The following is a 17551-nucleotide window of genomic DNA, read 5'->3' on the forward strand; positions in this document are numbered from 1 at the left end:
TAATAATATATATCACTTATAGGTCAAGTTATACATTCATAATAATAAATAATATTAGAAGATTATCTAAAATGAGTATGCATTATATTTAATCGGGTCTAGGTTCGAATTTAAAGGTTGACCCGATTGATATTTAAGATCAGTTTAGGATAGAATCTAAGTTCAAAAAAAATAACTCAACCAACATTTAGATCAGATAAGGGACAAGCTTTAACCCGGTTCATCATCACCCATCTACAAAATACAATGCCTAAACATGATATATCAGCAAACTCTATATTCTTACAAGATAAACCAAACTCTTATCCCATCACTTTTATCATGTTTCAATAAAAGAAGCCAATAACACTAGAAATAGTACTCTTGTGAGTGATTCAATTACAGGTCTCCTTTGGAAAACGCAACCCACTATTAGAGGTGACAACAAGTGATGTCTATCGTAATATAACTCAGAAGTACAAATTCAACTAAAAATATGTAATGGTAATCTAATCAACCAAGTTGGATGGTTTTTCATACATGACTCCATTACTCAATAGATTATATACAAATGTAATTTAACATTAAGACCCTTAGTTATGGCAATCAAATACAGAAAGCAATATAGGTCAGAGAGGGATGTGATAGGGCCACAAAGTTGCCATATTATTTATTCCGTGCAATAATTGTTGTACATCATAAAGAGGAGAATTTGGATCCCTTGAATAAATTATTCTCTATCAAGTGTTACATGCATAGCTACACATTTTTTGTGAGCATTCACATAAAAATATTCTAAGAAAATCATCCTGAGAATAAAAAGTAGAGCATCAAACACTAAGTTTGGGATGGAAATCTGAGTTAACAAAGGGAGATGTAAATTCATCTAAACAAGCCATCCGAATTCTCTCAGGAGTTGCAGGATTATCTAGAGGAAACCAGCCATTATGCCCCGTCTCAACTCTTGCAGCGTTGATGGCATCCTTAATGGCGAAGAACGCAGCCGATGCTAGGAAAAATGGAGGTTCGCCAACAGCTTTAGATGAATGGATGGCCTTAACATTAGGATGACCCTGCCAGTTAGCAAACGCAACAATAAAATAAGTTTTATGCTATCATGTATAGTAACTAACAAATGAGTTTATGTTTCAGATAAAACTTTCAAAATCTTCATGGAATCAGCCACATGATGACATATGCTACTATTAAAACAGTATACAACTCATCAGTGAGATGGCGACCATCGCAGAGTGATGCAAACATGGAAATGAGGTTAAAGAAATACGAAAGCAATATTTGAGAACCAGCAGCCTTAAGCTCATTAGGTAGGGCCGCCTACATGGATCGAACAACACATCATGCTCTATCATAAAATGGACATAAATAGGTAAACAGTAGCAGTATGTTTTGATAAAAATCTTATGTGAGGGATTACGCTCGTGACTCGAGTGTGCCACCAGGCAATGTAGTATGAGGGAATCATTTCCATATGCATAATTCACTTACCAATACAAAAGAAAAGAACTAACAACTGTTTAGGATTGAGGAACATACCTTCAGAAGTGAGACATGAAATTTAAAGGGAACATCATTTATAGAAGGAATTTTATATGCTCCAGGTCCAGATGTATAAAGGCATCCAGAGGGGATCCATTTATGCGCTCCATCTCCCCATTTAAGTTCTTCTAAAGCTACCCAACCTAAACCTTGAATAAAAGCTCCTTCAATCTGTGAAAAGGAATAGCAAAACAAAATATGAAATACAATTTTCAAGAGTAGTGAGAAAAAAGTTAGGAAGTTTTAAGTCAAAGGAGTTTTATACTGTGTTTCCACACATAAGCGACACAATTTTCAGTTTCCCCCCACAAAAAAGTCACCCACATTAGTTTTTATTTTAGAAAACATTAAACATCCTGCAATAAAACTTTCAAGAAATGTCTTAAGTCAAGCCAATTTAACGAACATTATTTTCTCCAAATCAAATAAACTTTTGCAATCTCTGATCAACTAAAAAACTGTCGTGAAAATTTTGATTATAAAATGGTGAACACCATTAATATATTTTTTAAAGCCAAAATTTATTCACTACTATTAAACATAAGGAAGTGACTGAATAATGGAGGCTTTTCTATATAATTTTTCTCATTTCCGTTTAGAGGAATTCATGCCCTCTCTTTTGCATTCTTTCTCCATCTTTAATAAAGTTCCTTTTCTATTTTGAAATAATAATAATAATAATAATAATAATAATAATAATAGTAATAAAAAAGAATATAAGAAAAGGACCTGTCCGACATCAATAGCTGGGTTCAAAGAATATCCCAGATCCAAAATAATGTTTGCAACCCTGGTGTGGAAATCTCCAGTCAAGGTATCAATTTCCACCTCAGCAAATGCAGCCCCATAAGTGAAATACCTAAAAGGTATTCCTTTACCCGTCGTCCAATCGAAGCCAATATCAGGTGTAATGTAAAATCCATGGGCAGAAAGGTCTATTCGCTGTGCATAGCATGCACTAGCTAACTGAAAACAATAAAACAAGAAGAACATGTTCAGACAATAATTTTCAAGCACAGGGCTCCTTTTAACCAAGGGCAGAACAAGAATAATTTTAGTGGGGGTGCTATGCTTTAAAAGAAAATTTTCTGCACCCCAACCCTTACATGTTCTCCCCGGTTTGTAACAACAGCAACAATCATAAAAGCTTCTTGTAATTTACACAGAAGAATTGCTGACAAAACAGCATTCCGGATATGAGATATGTTTTTTCTTATACAATCCTCGCTAGTATAAGCACCGTAATTTATTGGTTCAACATGAAACTCAAGATATTCATATTAAAATATGCAAGATCTTGCAAAATAAAAAATAATTCTTCTTTCAAAAAATTTAAAAATCTCATTAATTTCTTCACAGACTTCCTAATTCCTCAGCATCAGTATTAAATTTACATAAAAAACAACTTCTATAAAATACAACGAACAAATGTGGTATTCACTGAGTGCACTAATTAGAATGAGAAGCAAAAACTGCAAATAGAAGAGTACCTCGGCAAACGAATTAAAGTTATTTTGGGAAGCAATAGGTTCCATGCGTGCCTTTATTTGGTCACATGCATCTAAAACCGCTGCTCCATACATATCAGAACTTGCGGAAGCTGCTGTTGGAGAAGAATTAGGAACCTAGTTTTATAGCAAGCATGAGGGCAACATAGAAATTTAGCATCAGAAACAACAGTCCCAAATTCAAAAGGGTGAAAAAGATGAGAGGGAAAAAGTAATCCAAATGAACCAAAAAAGCATTGCGAGATATGTATTCGTTCTGCTCTAAAACTATTTAGAACATTGACAAAGTTTGTTATAAAAAAAACATTATGCTGCGTTGGTTTGTTTGTTTTTCATTATTTTTGCAAAAAAAAAATGCAACTTTCTAAAGTTACCAACTGGAATATGGAGTTAATATGATTTGGTGAGGTGGGAAAATGTTAGGATCCAATTGCAAGTTACTACAACAGCTAGCTTTTGTGATGTGGCTTTCCCAAGGTTCTTATCAGAAAACAAAAAAAAAATAGAGTGAATATTCTGAAAAGATGATTATAACAGTGTCTGGACATCTATATATAGCAGAGTATGCTAGCTGTGGTGATAGCTTTCACTTAATATTAACTTCCTAACTTTGACTAACAGAGACAGAGACATTTAGCAGAAACTAATAGATACTATTAAGCTAAACTATACTAGCTAACAGATGAGTACAGTATACTCTAACATAAGTCCAAAATGCTGAATTTGATGTTTCTGTTTGTTTTGGAAGAAAGTTCATGAAAACTCCTAAAATAACAAATTATAAGTTTATAACCTAGAACCAAATTAAAATGGCAAGGAGAAGGATAAATTAGTATATTACTTATTTAGTGTAATCTAGGGAGAAAGATTTCCAAGAAGAATAACATAAACCCTTACAGTTACATAGAGTAACTTATTACCTTGTCAGTACTTGTTTCTGATATAAAGACAGAACTAAGGGGGATATTGAAAGCTGATGCAGCAATCTGGGCAACTTTCGTATGCAGACCTTGCCCCATTTCAACACCCCCATGGGTAACTAAAACAGTTCCATCTGTATAGACATGAACCAGAGCACCTGCCTATAGTTATAAAGAAAATATGAAGTGCATAAATATCACAATTCTAATAATGCAATTCTTTCATAATACAAAAAAGGTATATAAAGCAAAAGAACATTTTGAAAGAAAAGCTCCACAAAAATATAAAGCAAAATTTCTAATCAAGTAATGTAGATCAATATCCTATCACTCAAATGAACTTTGAAACAAAAGATCATAAACTATAATTTTAAGAACTTAACCCTGTTAAGCTCTTCTCCTTTTTTATGAGTTATTTTTTTCTATTTTGTTTTAACGCAGTTCTTCGTTCTCATTGTATGAAGTAACTGCATGACTGCCATCATAGAACTTGTATTGGCTGGGCTTAGTAACATATGCTTAATCAGTTAATCTAGTATAGATAGCACTTACTCTTAAGTACCTCGATTCAGCCATTGTATGCTATATTTTCAGATTTGAAGTGGTTTATAACCCTACACCATAATCCTCTCATTCCTACTTCATTCCCCCAACTATTAACCATAATTCTCTTTAAAAGTTTCTCTCTATCTACTTTCTCTGCATCAAGAGAGGTAGAAAGTATGCTAGTGCTTAAAGGGACCAAAGACTTGAATTAAATGATAAGTAACCTTTTAACCTATTTCAAGTATAGTAGCATATTACCTAGCTAGACTACAAAAATACAGAAAAGTTTTAGTTAAATACTTGTTTAGAGAAAGCTTGATGATTAGTAGTACACAATGAAACACACACAAAAAATGAAGGGAAAAGAAGTGGAAATTTAATGAGGATAATGAGATATATATTTAGAAACATGCTCTGGACCTCTCCCTAACAGCAGCTACACAGTCTTATGTCAGGTACATTGTTTCCACAACAACATCAAAGACAATCTTCACAAACTGCCCTTTATCCCTCCCTGGAATTCCTCCAACCTCAGTTGAAACCACACTTTTCCTTTTTCAACAAAAAGAACGGATAAATTGAAGTATTACCTGGTTCATAAGCTTTGTTGTAAAGGATATACCAAACTTATTTGGAACCATAGCAATGCCACGCTTCTTCCAACGGTTAAGAGCATTGAACTGGTCAACTTCTTCACGTGCCTTCACAAAGTCACAGGATAACTTAAGTTCATTCCATAGCTGGGCTAATGTGCAGTACTGAAGTTGCTGGCCATAATGCGTAACAGATCCTTCACCTTGAAAGTTAATTTCCTATAAACAAACTCGGTTTACGAAGATTGATGGGAAAATGCAACATCAAGTGGTATGGCAGTAAAATCTCAGATATAAAACTAGAGAAGTAGACAGAGAATAAACTGTGTTTATATCTTACCCTTATCCTTTCTGGGCTCATTTTGAGTTCCATAGCAATCCTTTGGATCCAGTTTTCAGTAATGAGCATGCCTTGAGGACCACCAAATCCACGGAAAGCAGTGTGGCTAGGGAAATTAGTGAAGCAGACCCTTCCAATTATTCTCATATTAGGTATTTCATACACATTATCTGAATGAAACATAGCACGTTCAAGGATAGCAAGTGAGAGATCCAGTGAATTTCCGGCATTGTTATAAATTTCAAGATCCAGTCCGAGCACCCTCCCTTCATTTGTAAATCCAACCTGAATAAAATAATGTCTCATTTAGTATTCAACCACATGAAAAATGAAGAAGATACCATGATATACCAAATCAAGGATGAGAAATAAGCCAAGCAAGGTTGACTATCCTTCTCTGTCATATTTGTTTACACCATTTAATTCATTCCAACACTACATTACGTTTTTGTGCAAACTAGGCTACGTGAGAGGTACTGCCTCAATATTTTTTGTGGGATAATATAGTCCAGTTAATGAGTCAAGAGTATAGGAGTGAATTCTAGGCTTGACTTGTAGACCAAGGCTTTGGAATCAAAGATTTTTTTCATCAAGTATGAGTGTGATTTAGCTATCTTGGATCTATCTTACACAATGACGGGTGGAGGAAATGCAGAAATAATTGCTACAAGACCAGCAATGCTCTGGGGTAGTGAATATTAGGCAATGAAGCATCAACAAGGGCAGAATAATAAGTGTGATGGAGATAAGAATGCTGAGGAGATGGTGATGAAAACTCTCCTAAGGTGGTTTGGTTTCTGTTAAGAAGACCAATAGTGAACCCACTGAAAATGGAGGATCACATGGAAGATAGTCCGTTTAAAAAAGGGTAGAGGAAGATTGAAGGAAATCTGAAAATATAAGGAATAGTGAAAAAAATTGCTCTAGATGGCTTACTGAAATTTTGTTTTTTGATTGAGCTCAATGGTATAAATTAATCTATTTAGCCCACCCACATCTAGTGGGCTAAGTTCTTGTGAGAAACTGAGACAAGGGCCAAATGAAATCACAACATGGAAAAAGTAGGCTATTAGATAGTCTATTATGTGCCACCACGTCAAATATCAATAAATCACTAAGAAATATTTAAAGTTATTTTCAAACTCAAAATTATGGATACAACAGAGTGCATAGGTTCTGCCTATCATACTTTTTAAAAAAATGGGCATTTCAAAGGATTTAGTTTTACAATAACTTATTGATATATGAAGGAAAAAAACTAGTTAAACCAACTTAAATAGCTATGTACCTTATACTTCCCTAGAAAACTATGGCGTTGCCCAGTTATCATCATGTCTACATCTCGGTCCAGTGTGATTTTTACAGGCTGGTTTAACAGATATGATGGGACTGAAGCTGCAGCAGCAATAAAGGCTGATCTTGTCTCCTTCCCCCCAAATCCGCCACCAATTCGTTTTGTTTTGCACACTACCTTTGACATGGGAAGGCCAAGAACATGAGAAACATATTTCTGGTGCTTCTGAGGTGCCTGCAATAACACAATATTATTAATACAGTCAATTCTCTCAAGCCACAAATTACAGGTAACACAAGCCAGTGCCATTTGCGACACCACAATCCCTGGACCTAATCAATGTCCTTCCCCATAATTGTTATAATAGTAATGAAAAATTTATAGTAAATAAGTAATATATAATTAATTCCTTCCATAGGTCAACGCATAACACAACAGACAGATGAAGAAAATACCAGCTCTCACAATTATCTTGTAACAGAATAAAAAAGGAATATAAATGGTCAACCATTTTCCACCATCAAGTCAACATGGGAGGAAGGGAACCATCTGAGCATATTGATAATCCTCTTTCTCAAGTTGTCTAATTTGAGAATCCTTCTCAGTGCCAATATTGTCATAAAATAAAGTTATCAATATGTCCATATGAACACTGGCTCTTACATGGTTTTTTCCGAGGAAAATTTATTTGCATGTACAAAGAGCTTTAGAGGAAAACTTCTGACATAAAAACAAGCCCTTTATTCAACTCCCATCATAGTATACTCCCCTCTGTGTCCCATTTAGAGTTGTGCATCATACAAAATAACATGCAGTGGTTGTGAAAGATTAACTGTGCAAAAGACCAAGTTGCCAAAATAGAATCATATTCAATGAGTCATATTCTTGAATATCCACTTGTTTGTTCACTCTATGACTCTGAAATCATCGTTATACTGATTTGCATCTCTGAACACAATTGCATACAGATGTTTACGTATTTCAGGTATACATCGTTGAATCTTTCCAAAAAGCAATTGATGCAATAAAGCAAGCAAAAGTGTTCATTTCAAACGATACATATAATATAAATTTAATATTCATTTCAAAACTACCTAACTTACTTGAGTCGATGATACCATGTGAACTTCATTTCCACCATCCATTGTCCATATCACACTGCTATGTGGTTCCAGATAAAAGTGTTCCTGACCTCCTATCTGAACTTCCCCTTCAATTATTCTATCACACTGACCTGACAGAAAACATTGATCAACATCACCTTTACTCAAACACTTCTCTGTGTTGGGATGAAAACTTCTAGCATTGATGGCATCCTGTATTGACAGGATGGCTGGGAGATCTTCATACTCAACATGAACTTTACTTGCTGCTATCTTTGCATTTTCATGAGTATCAGCTACAACTACTCCTATAACCTGGAGACATACAGAAAGTAGGATTTACAAGAGAAAATTCACAATGATCCAAGAGTCCAAATTCTAGAGTAAAAAACAAAAGGATGTATATATTGAGTCAAGTAAAATGAGCTGAGACTCAGGCTCACTAGTCTCTTTGTCGTGACACCTTCTAAAACAGAAAATGTTCTAAGAAAAGTTATTGAGAAAAAAATCGACAAACGGGAGAATTGTGCATAGAAGACAGAGCAAAAAGTCTTGGAAAAGCCTCAGAAAAGGTGACAATGTGCAAAGATGAATAAAAGGTGGCTCAGTGCACGAGGCTCTCACTTAGTGAGATCTGGGAAGTGTAGATGCATGCAGCCTACCCTTGCAAATGAAGAGGTTGTTTCCAGGATTTGAACTCGCAACCTCGCTGTTGGGTTGAGGCACGCCCTCAAAAAGTAATGTACAACAAAACTTCCAAAAATTAGGTAGCCTCTACTAGAATCCCCAGCCCCTGATCAAAGGAGATCCCATATAACTATACATTTTCTAAGCTACAGCCATGGGTATTCAGAAAACAGAGAAAAAAATATTGGGGGTTCTAGACAAGCACAACTGGATAAATGTGCTCTTGCCAACCCAAGAAAAAAAAACACTTCCAACAATCTAGCCTCTCAGAATCTTACAACTCAACAGGTCCCAGAAGGACAAGGCACAATGATAACCAGCCAAAGGAATACCAGGATAAGTGAGAGGTTGATGGAGAATTTGACCATGCCAAAGAGACAATTTTGATAAAAAATTGACTTGTCCACAGTTACTCCCTACTGACCACTTTTTGGCAAATTAATCTCAAGACAAGAAATGGCCTCAAAGAATGTCAAGAGAGACAAGGTATTAACAAAAGAACCAACATCTACTTGAACATGAATGATAACAGTAAAGAGAAACAGAGACAAAGGTTTAATTTGGCTCATCCCCCCCAGGGCCCTAAGACCATGTGATTCCCCGTTCACTTTGAAAGAAAAATGGAAGAGGATACACAACCTGAAGTCTAATGTTCCTATCACATCCCAAATACTTCCTATTAATGACTTTATCCATAGAAGCCCAACTAACATGACTATAAACCAACACAAGTATTTTGAACTCCATAATTAAGAATATATGGACTTGAATGCCAAACAAAGGAAGCAGGATAACTCTTTTCCCTCTATCTCTTCCAGCTCAAAATTATAAACAAGTCAAAATCGAGATACTACTCAGTAAGCTATATACCTGACCCACACAAGTGATATATTTCGTAGCATAAAGCTCCTCATCAGCAACAACTGGTCCAATTATATTATCACATGGTACATCTTTGGCGAGAAATAATCCCGCGAATCCAGGTGAAGACTTCGCCCCTGACTCATCGATTGAAAGAATTTGGGCATGGGGTTTTTTGCTCAGAACTAGGGCTGCATGCAAACCATTAGGAGGTAGTCGTATGTCATCAGCATATTCTGCTTCTCCTGTGACCTGAATATATGTTATATTAATAATGTAGCCAAACATTCTACTGAACATAATAAGACATTTAGATGAAAGAGACCACACATGCCAAATATAATTGAAAGAGTAAGAATATATCAAGTGAAACAATTTTTTGATAAATGTGCAGGTTACAGAGGAAACGAGCAATTGAATAGGAAATGTAAGGATCTCCTATACTCCTAGTTCAAAAATCATGCAGCCAACAAAAAGGAATTTGGTACTGAAGCTTTTTGTTTTTGTGTAAGAAACTAGGTCTACGTCCATTATCAATTATGTATTCTTAGCATGCCAAAACACAAGATTAATAGAAGGAAAAGGAGATATGACTAACATAGAAGTTGCAACTTTCATATGATATGTGGGGCAGTAGAGACAAAGGTATTCTTGAGAATGCAGGTTACAGAGGAAACGAGCAATTGAATAGGAAATGTAAGGATCTCCTATACTCCTAGTTCAAAAATCATGCAGCCAACAAAAAGGAATTTGGTACTGAAGCTTTTTGTTTTTGTGTAAGAAACTAGGTCTACGTCCATTATCAATTCTGTATTCTTAACATGCCAAAACATAAGATTAATAGAAGGAAAAGGAGATATGACTAACATAGAAGTTGCAACTTGCATATGATATGTGGGGCAGTAGAGACAAAGGTATTCTTGAGAATGCATATCAGGTTTTACATGTGACTTTTTTACAGGATCACATGGTACGAATCCATGCCAAAGTTTCAATTTCCACTATAATAGAGATAAGAAAAAGGATTGAAATCCTTCATGATATCATGTGTTGAAAGTTAAACTGCAAGAGAAGCAGGAAAAAAGAAGATGCAAGTATGCTTGAATGATTATAACACTTCACAACAAATTAGGGAAGAATGCATAATTGCTAAACTTGGGATGTGATTTTACCATACAAGCTCAAAGACAAACCTGAAGTCTTGCAGATAGATGAACCTCAGGAGAACCCACAGCTGTCCCATGTTTCATGATTTCATAGTCCTGAGACCCTGCAACTGGTGGGTGGTGGACTGGGAGCACAGCAGATAGATGGGAAAGTGGTATACTCTCTTTGATGCCATCCATTTGATGAGACACCCACAGAAAAAATTTAAAAAAGAAACTTACAGTCAAAGATTTCCGAAACTCTACCATTCCACCGGGAGCATCGTCCTTGAGTGATATGTCATTTTGTAGGACTTTTACTGCATTTTGCAACATATCTTGGCCCCAAGTCTTTCCTATGAGAAATTCCTTAGTTTTTGTCGCAGAAAGTGAAAATGGAGCCACCCCACCATAAACAATTGATGCATCAGCAACCACCCACTTTTCACTATGTTCCTGAACATGAACACGCATTCCTGCATTTACGATTGCAATGTCATCGTCCCTTCTATGAGACTGCTTAAATTCTTTCACAAACTCGAAGGTCCTACTCCAAGGCAAGAATATTGATAGCAAGATTTCATCACTTGCCAAATCCACCTTACGATAACCTAGGAAGAAATTTTCTGCCATTACCATCCTGATGTTTCCTTTGGAGTCAATAATCTGAAACTTTGCTCTAGCAGCCATCCAGAGAGGATTCAAATCTGATATTGGACTGGCGGTACATATATTCCCACCAACTGATGCAGCATTTCTTATCTGTGTCCCGGCAAACCATTTCAGTTGCTCAATAAAGGCCTTACAAGACGAAGTTTCATGAGAAGCTCGTTCACTTACAACCTTTCTGAATATATTCAAGAGATCAGATAGTCTTACTGCAGCACCTATCTCTAATCCATCATCTTTTACATCCAAAGCATTTAGTTCTGGCACATGCATAACAGAAATCAGAACCCGATATTGCATTCTCTTTAGTCTCATCTCAATTCCCACCTCAGTGTTACCAATTACCAACTTCGCACTGGGATATTTGGCTTTTAGATCCAATACATGTTGAAGTGCTAAAGGCCGAAACCACATTAGTCCACCAAACCCAGTCAAATTTAAGGAGTTCGGTGTCCTTAACAATAGCTCGGGAGGAAAAATAAGCTCCTTTTCTGTATACTTGGTCCCATCTATTTCATTGTAGGAAGTAGGTATATATCTATCATCACTGACTACACGTTTATCACTCACATCGTTTAAATTACATGAACACGGTTTTCCGGTCGATGGGCAAATAGATTTGCCTTCCTGAAGGCTCAATGAAGACACCCCAGTATATAAGATGTCGTTAGTTTTGGAGAAGACACGGAATGCATCAAGTATTGGTCTGTAACCGGTGCATCGGCATAAATTTCCTGCCAGGCTTTCTTCAATTTGCTCTTCAGTAGGTGGTGTTTGACTTGACCGCAATAATGCATACATGGACATGATAAAACCGGGAGTACAAAATCCACATTGTGAACCATGACTACGTGCCAACGATTCCTGGAGAGATTACAAGGGTAGGTTCAGAGTATTGACGAGTAAATCCAAATTAAAAATAAGGAGAAAACACATAGGCTAAGCCCATAAATGCATCACAACATGACAACCAAACAAATAAAGGATACTCAAAAACAATAGCAAACGCCAAAAGGACAACCATAACAACAATAACAATCATAGCCTTTTTCCACAAGGTAGGGTCAGCTGCATGAATCAAACAATGCTACGATGTTCTGTCAAAAAAACCAAGTCCACTAGCATGATAAAAGAAAATAGGATGTGCATGTATGACCTGGATGGGGTGCAATCCACGCTTGCAACTTCCCAAACCCTCCACTGTAATCACATGCATTCCTTCTACCGAATATAGAGGTGCTAAGCAAGCATTGATAGCATAGTGTCTGGAAGAATATATTCAAACTAAAATAAGTCTTATGTTACTTAATGGCATTAAATCAACAAGGCATGAGGGAAAAAACACATACAAGCATTTCCTCAGTTTTCTGTCATAATGAGAAACCATAACGGTGCAAGCTCCACAACCGCCTTCACCGCATCCTAGCTTAGTTCCGGTCAGGCCTACATCTTCTATGCCAAAAAAAGAAGTTACAAAATTTTACTATTCTGTGTATCACAACTCTTTATCATGCGTTCGGATCGATCAATTGATTTAAACATCCAATCATTAACAATATGTTAGTCCTAATAAAGATATTAAACTTCAATTTCAGAATCATATATATATATATGAAAATAACGAATAGTTAATCATGTGAATTCAGATATTTTACTTCAATTTCATTAAAATAATAAAAAATATCAAAGCAAACACATGAAAGAGGAAGTGATAGATTGATAGATACCTCTGAGATACTCAAGAAGTGTGAGATGAGCTAATCCATCGGGCAAGACTCTACGAACACCATTAACATAGAGAATAGCTTCGTTTTCGTTCGATGGAATCTTCGATTGTTGTTCTAACATTTCATCGTTCTTCAACGACTTCATTTTCTTTGGAACGAATATTCTACTTCGTTTTAAGGCGGTTCTTCTAATATAAGTAACCCAAAACAGTTTGCTATATTTCTGGGTCTCTTTCAGGTAAAAACTCAATTTGGTAATATTGTAATGTTATTTCTAATTTTCTGTCATAATAAGTATACTCATGTCATGGCTTGAATCCTCCACTCTCTTAAATGAGCACATTTGTTATTTGTTATCCCATAATTTTTATGTTACAATTATGTGTTAGTCGAAAAAATATTTAATAATTAAAAATTTAATTTTAAATATTTTTTCCAATCAATCATAGTTAATGAGAGTAGTACAAAAAGTGGAATAGTGGATGCGGTCTCTCTCCAACTTATTTGGAAATAAGTTATGTCATTCGAGCATTGAAATCATGACATGTATTCTATTAAATTCTTTTACACAAATATTTTTTTTTTAAATAGAACATCTATCATGATTTTATTGGCTAAATCATATTCTTCTATGAAGAGATTCTTTCCTCTTTATTTCTATATAAAAGTTGCTAACATCCTAAATTTGACAAAATTGTCATCCAAATTTACAACACCATGAAAATTCTAGAAATGCCACTAATTGGTTAAAAGTATTTAATGACCTTAGAAAATCATAACAATTACCATAATACCCCTAGTGGAATAAAATCAGCATTCACAAAGTTATCTACAATTAATCCAAATTTAAGAAAAGTAAATTCATCCAAATTCATTTTATTATAGTTAAAAAATTTGAACCAGAATAAAATAAAACAAAAGAGAAATGTCTCGTTTTTTCTTTTTATTTTAAAATAAACATTAGGTCATGTAGCGTTGAGTCAGTAGATGATAATCTTGGTTGGGGCCAGGTCTTGACAACCTCCAATCTGCCTCGTGCCTCAGCTGGTGCGGATGGACCGACAAATATGGACCTTCACTCTAGTAGGATGAACGATGCTTCCCGAACTGCATAATGTGTCGGGAGATGCAACACAGAGCCATCACATACGAGATTCAATTTCAGGTCGTAGGGACTAGCGTAGGTGTATATGTTTCCTTCAACGCTCCATGCCCCCTCCTGGGACATGGTAAATCGGTAGTCTTTGATCATTGCTGATCTGTCCATCTAAACATGGATATATACGAGTACACCGGAAAGAAAGAGGGGGAGTAAAACATCTAATGAAAAACTTATCATTCACGTCATGGAATTACACATAATATCACCCCAAGACAAAGAACAAGTACAAATATACCATATGATCATACACGCATGTATTAATTATGAATGAAGTATAAAACTTATGATTTTAGAATCAATATTGATAAATACCAGGTATGCATGCTATGCATATGTCCACCATCCTTACACCATTATCCTCTCAATAACTATTCAGAAATAACTGAGAGTACAGGTCCCATAATAAGTCGATCTCATCGCACCAAAACTTATTCCTCGCAAGGATATATATATATAGGATCGATTTGTTCCAATGGAATTGTCCATTTCAGGATGGTGTCGTATCAAACACTTTTTGGGCATCCCTCTCAACGATCTTGATTGCAAAGAGGGGTTGTTAGAGATCGTCTAGTTTGCGCTGTGAGCACTATCCGATCCAACAGAATACCTCATCCAGGAATACACGAGACTCGTCTCACCTAGACTCTCTCTCAAGACTTTGCTGACGAATCACCGTCCCTCTCAAAATCTCGGGGCTCGTTCATCCCATAAATTTCCTCTTCACTACTTCATTATTCATAATGAATATGACCACTAACCGAAGTTAGCAAATTAAATCTTTTAATTCATCTTTTATAACGATATGTTTATCCTAAGACATCTCACATCGTAAATGCTTCTAGTGTGATCTGATCATAACATTTAAACCATAGAGAATAAACATCGGCACCACTACGAACCATCGTTGAATCACCCTAGACAGCTCTCAAGCCAAGCCTCTTACGGTCAGACGATCTCGCTGCGTGGGCATAATATAACACTTGCGGGTCCCGTCCTTGACCATACAATTCTTTACATACATCACTTTAGATATGACAACTCTTTTTGTATCATTTCCAAGAATTTCATATAATTATTCATCTTTACAACATTTACTTAATGAAAGAACATTATCTCCAATAAAGGTGTTTTAGGTTTTATTGAATAAGATTGGAAGTGAATAAATTCTTGATGGCAAAAATGCCATTAGACTCTCGCACATGTGAGAGTTATCGTTCAGACGACTTAAGAAGTCTTGTCTGTATGGAGCCCTCTCGCTCAAGTGATAGATGTCTTGTTCAAGCGAGAGAATCACCATTTTTATAAGGCACATGTGGCTCAAGCGAGAGTTATCTCGCGCAAGCGAGAAAAGCCTGAAACTTAGTTAAATTTCTTTTCTCAATGAAAAGTTTTCTCATTTATAACACATGTTTTTAAGCATTGAATTTAATAATTATCTCATACATATAATTTTTAGAACAGTTATTCGAGCAATATTAAACACGAATAATCATGGAATCTTCATTCATAAACATAACCTAACATAATTCGGCATAAGAAATATTGATGTACTTAATACAAACAAAACAGACAATTGATTAAGTACAAACTTTCTTAATACCCAAAACAACTTCAAACTTGTAAGGGAGTTTGGAGGTCCTAAAGCATATTCGGACACCACTATGTCACGATGTTTTCTCCTTCACCTGAGTGTGTCGTGCAGATTGTTTCCTCGATTTCAGGTGAGCTTAATTCGTCAGTTCTCTTCTCGAACTCTTCATCACGCCAAAATCAAAATAACGCTAATTATGTCACTTCGATAATTATTATTCTTACGAAATAACATTTTACTCGAAAATAAAACTTCGATCTAAAATGAACTTAATCGCTTTCATTCATCCGATTCAAGATTAGGTATTTCTTGAATCATCATTTATTATTGAAAGTCTTACAACACAATGACACTTTCTAAAGTAAAGTTTTAACAAAACTTATAACGGAATTATGTCATAATCTATGAATATACACCAGGTTAGTTCCCAGGAAAGAGAGGTGGGTCGTAAAGACACTTAAATACCAAGTCTTTCCTGAGACAAAACTTTTCTAGACATGTATTTTCACTTCATTACATTTTTCCGGTAATGATAACTATTCATAAAACTTATCTTTTGTAAGTAAAACATTTTTATTAAGATTAACATTTTTAAGTAAGATTATTAAGCTAGACTTACCATTTTAAAGTAAGCCAACTTAAACAAAATTAATACTTTTAAATCAATATTTTTTAAGTCAATCTTACCACTTTAAAGTAAGCTAACTTAATCAAGATCAACACTTTTAAATCATTTTTCTATCTAAGACTTCATAACACTTTAAGTTTATAAAGTCAAGACTTTTTAGGTCAATCTCCTCATTTAAAGTATGCTACTAAAGAAAACACAACTAATTTCATGATCATCTCAACACCTCGAAATATTAGGATAACATCAAGGGTTAATAGGTGTTGATTTCATAGTCATGAACTATAAATCATAAGTTAACACTTTTACTACTTTACTATCCAAAACTTCATAACACTTTAAGTTTATGAAGTCAAGACTTTAGTAAATCATCTTTTATCCCAAATCATTACTTTTAACTTGGAAATCAAAGAATAACATATGCTAAACAACCTTTTACACATAATACCTTTTAAAAATAAAAACATTTCAACAAAACTCATAAACATTTTGAACTTTCAAGAATAGACATAAACTTTTCTTAAATACAATAAAGGTTCATTTGATGTTCAAATCATCACCTTTAAACACATTCAAATACTAACAATAATTTCCAATATTTCTAAAGCAAATAAACTCATCTAACCTTGTCCAAACATATAGCTTTTCTATCTAAGAACAAGGAAGAAATTTTAAGTTTTACATAAGTCAAAAACTTCACAAAGATTCATATAAATTTCATTATCATCCCCTTTAGTCACGACTTACAAAATATTTAAAGAAAACAAACATAAACTCAACTCCATGAATAACATACTAAGAGATCATGATTTTCTCATGTGTATGTGGAGAAAAATGGAGAAGAGAAAAAGAGAAAGAATATCTTAACTTTCTTTAGGAGAATTAGTGTAAAAATGAGAGGATGGAGTGAGATATTTATAGGAGAGCATCACCCTCTCTCAAATCTGAAAATTAAGGAGAGACAATCTAGCTTTAGACTAGCTTAGGTGATGTGTTTAATGGTGGTGGAGTGAGAAGATTTGGTGAGTGATTTAGGGGATTATGGAAGATTTGACTTTGTTTGTTTGACAAGTCATTGACCCATGATGTGATCAATACTCCGACTTGATTGATGCGACGTGATTTCGCAATTGAGTTGTGCCCGAGTATTACTGGGTAACTTCATTCGGAAATATACGATCTATTGATTTAGGTTTTTTGCCCGAAATGTCGAAACTTGAATTTCGAGGTGAAAAATACCT

At 35.1% G+C, this 17551-nt stretch overlaps 1 protein-coding gene across 1 annotated transcript; it reads right to left on the reverse strand.

Moving 5' to 3' along the window:
- LOC109351322 (xanthine dehydrogenase 1-like) lies at positions 577-13132 on the reverse strand. Its single transcript, XM_019592769.1, has 14 exons — positions 12930-13132; positions 12552-12651; positions 12359-12467; positions 10582-12066; positions 9398-9640; positions 7841-8155; positions 6732-6971; positions 5444-5728; positions 5101-5322; positions 3965-4126; positions 3027-3161; positions 2266-2502; positions 1534-1707; positions 577-1052 (listed from the first exon to the last, which is right to left on the reverse strand). Exons 1-14 carry the CDS (start codon positions 13072-13074, stop codon positions 810-812), a joined length of 4095 nt encoding a protein of 1364 aa, XP_019448314.1. The 5' UTR covers positions 13075-13132; the 3' UTR covers positions 577-809.

The sequence above is a fragment of the Lupinus angustifolius genome, chromosome LG06 (genome assembly GCF_001865875.1).
Source record: "Lupinus angustifolius cultivar Tanjil chromosome LG06, LupAngTanjil_v1.0, whole genome shotgun sequence".
Classification (NCBI taxonomy): Eukaryota; Viridiplantae; Streptophyta; class Magnoliopsida; order Fabales; family Fabaceae; genus Lupinus; species Lupinus angustifolius.

Coding starts and splice junctions, on each gene's coding strand:
- LOC109351322 (XM_019592769.1), bottom strand. CDS start 13,074: ATGAAGTCGTTGAAGAACGATGAAATGTTAGAACAACAATCGAAGATT. Junction 6,972..7,840: donor ACATGGTATCATCGACTCAA/GTAAGTTAGGTA, acceptor GTGTTATTGCAG/GCACCTCAGAAGCACCAGAA. Junction 1,053..1,533: donor TTCATGTCTCACTTCTGAAG/GTATGTTCCTCA, acceptor GCTAACTGGCAG/GGTCATCCTAATGTTAAGGC.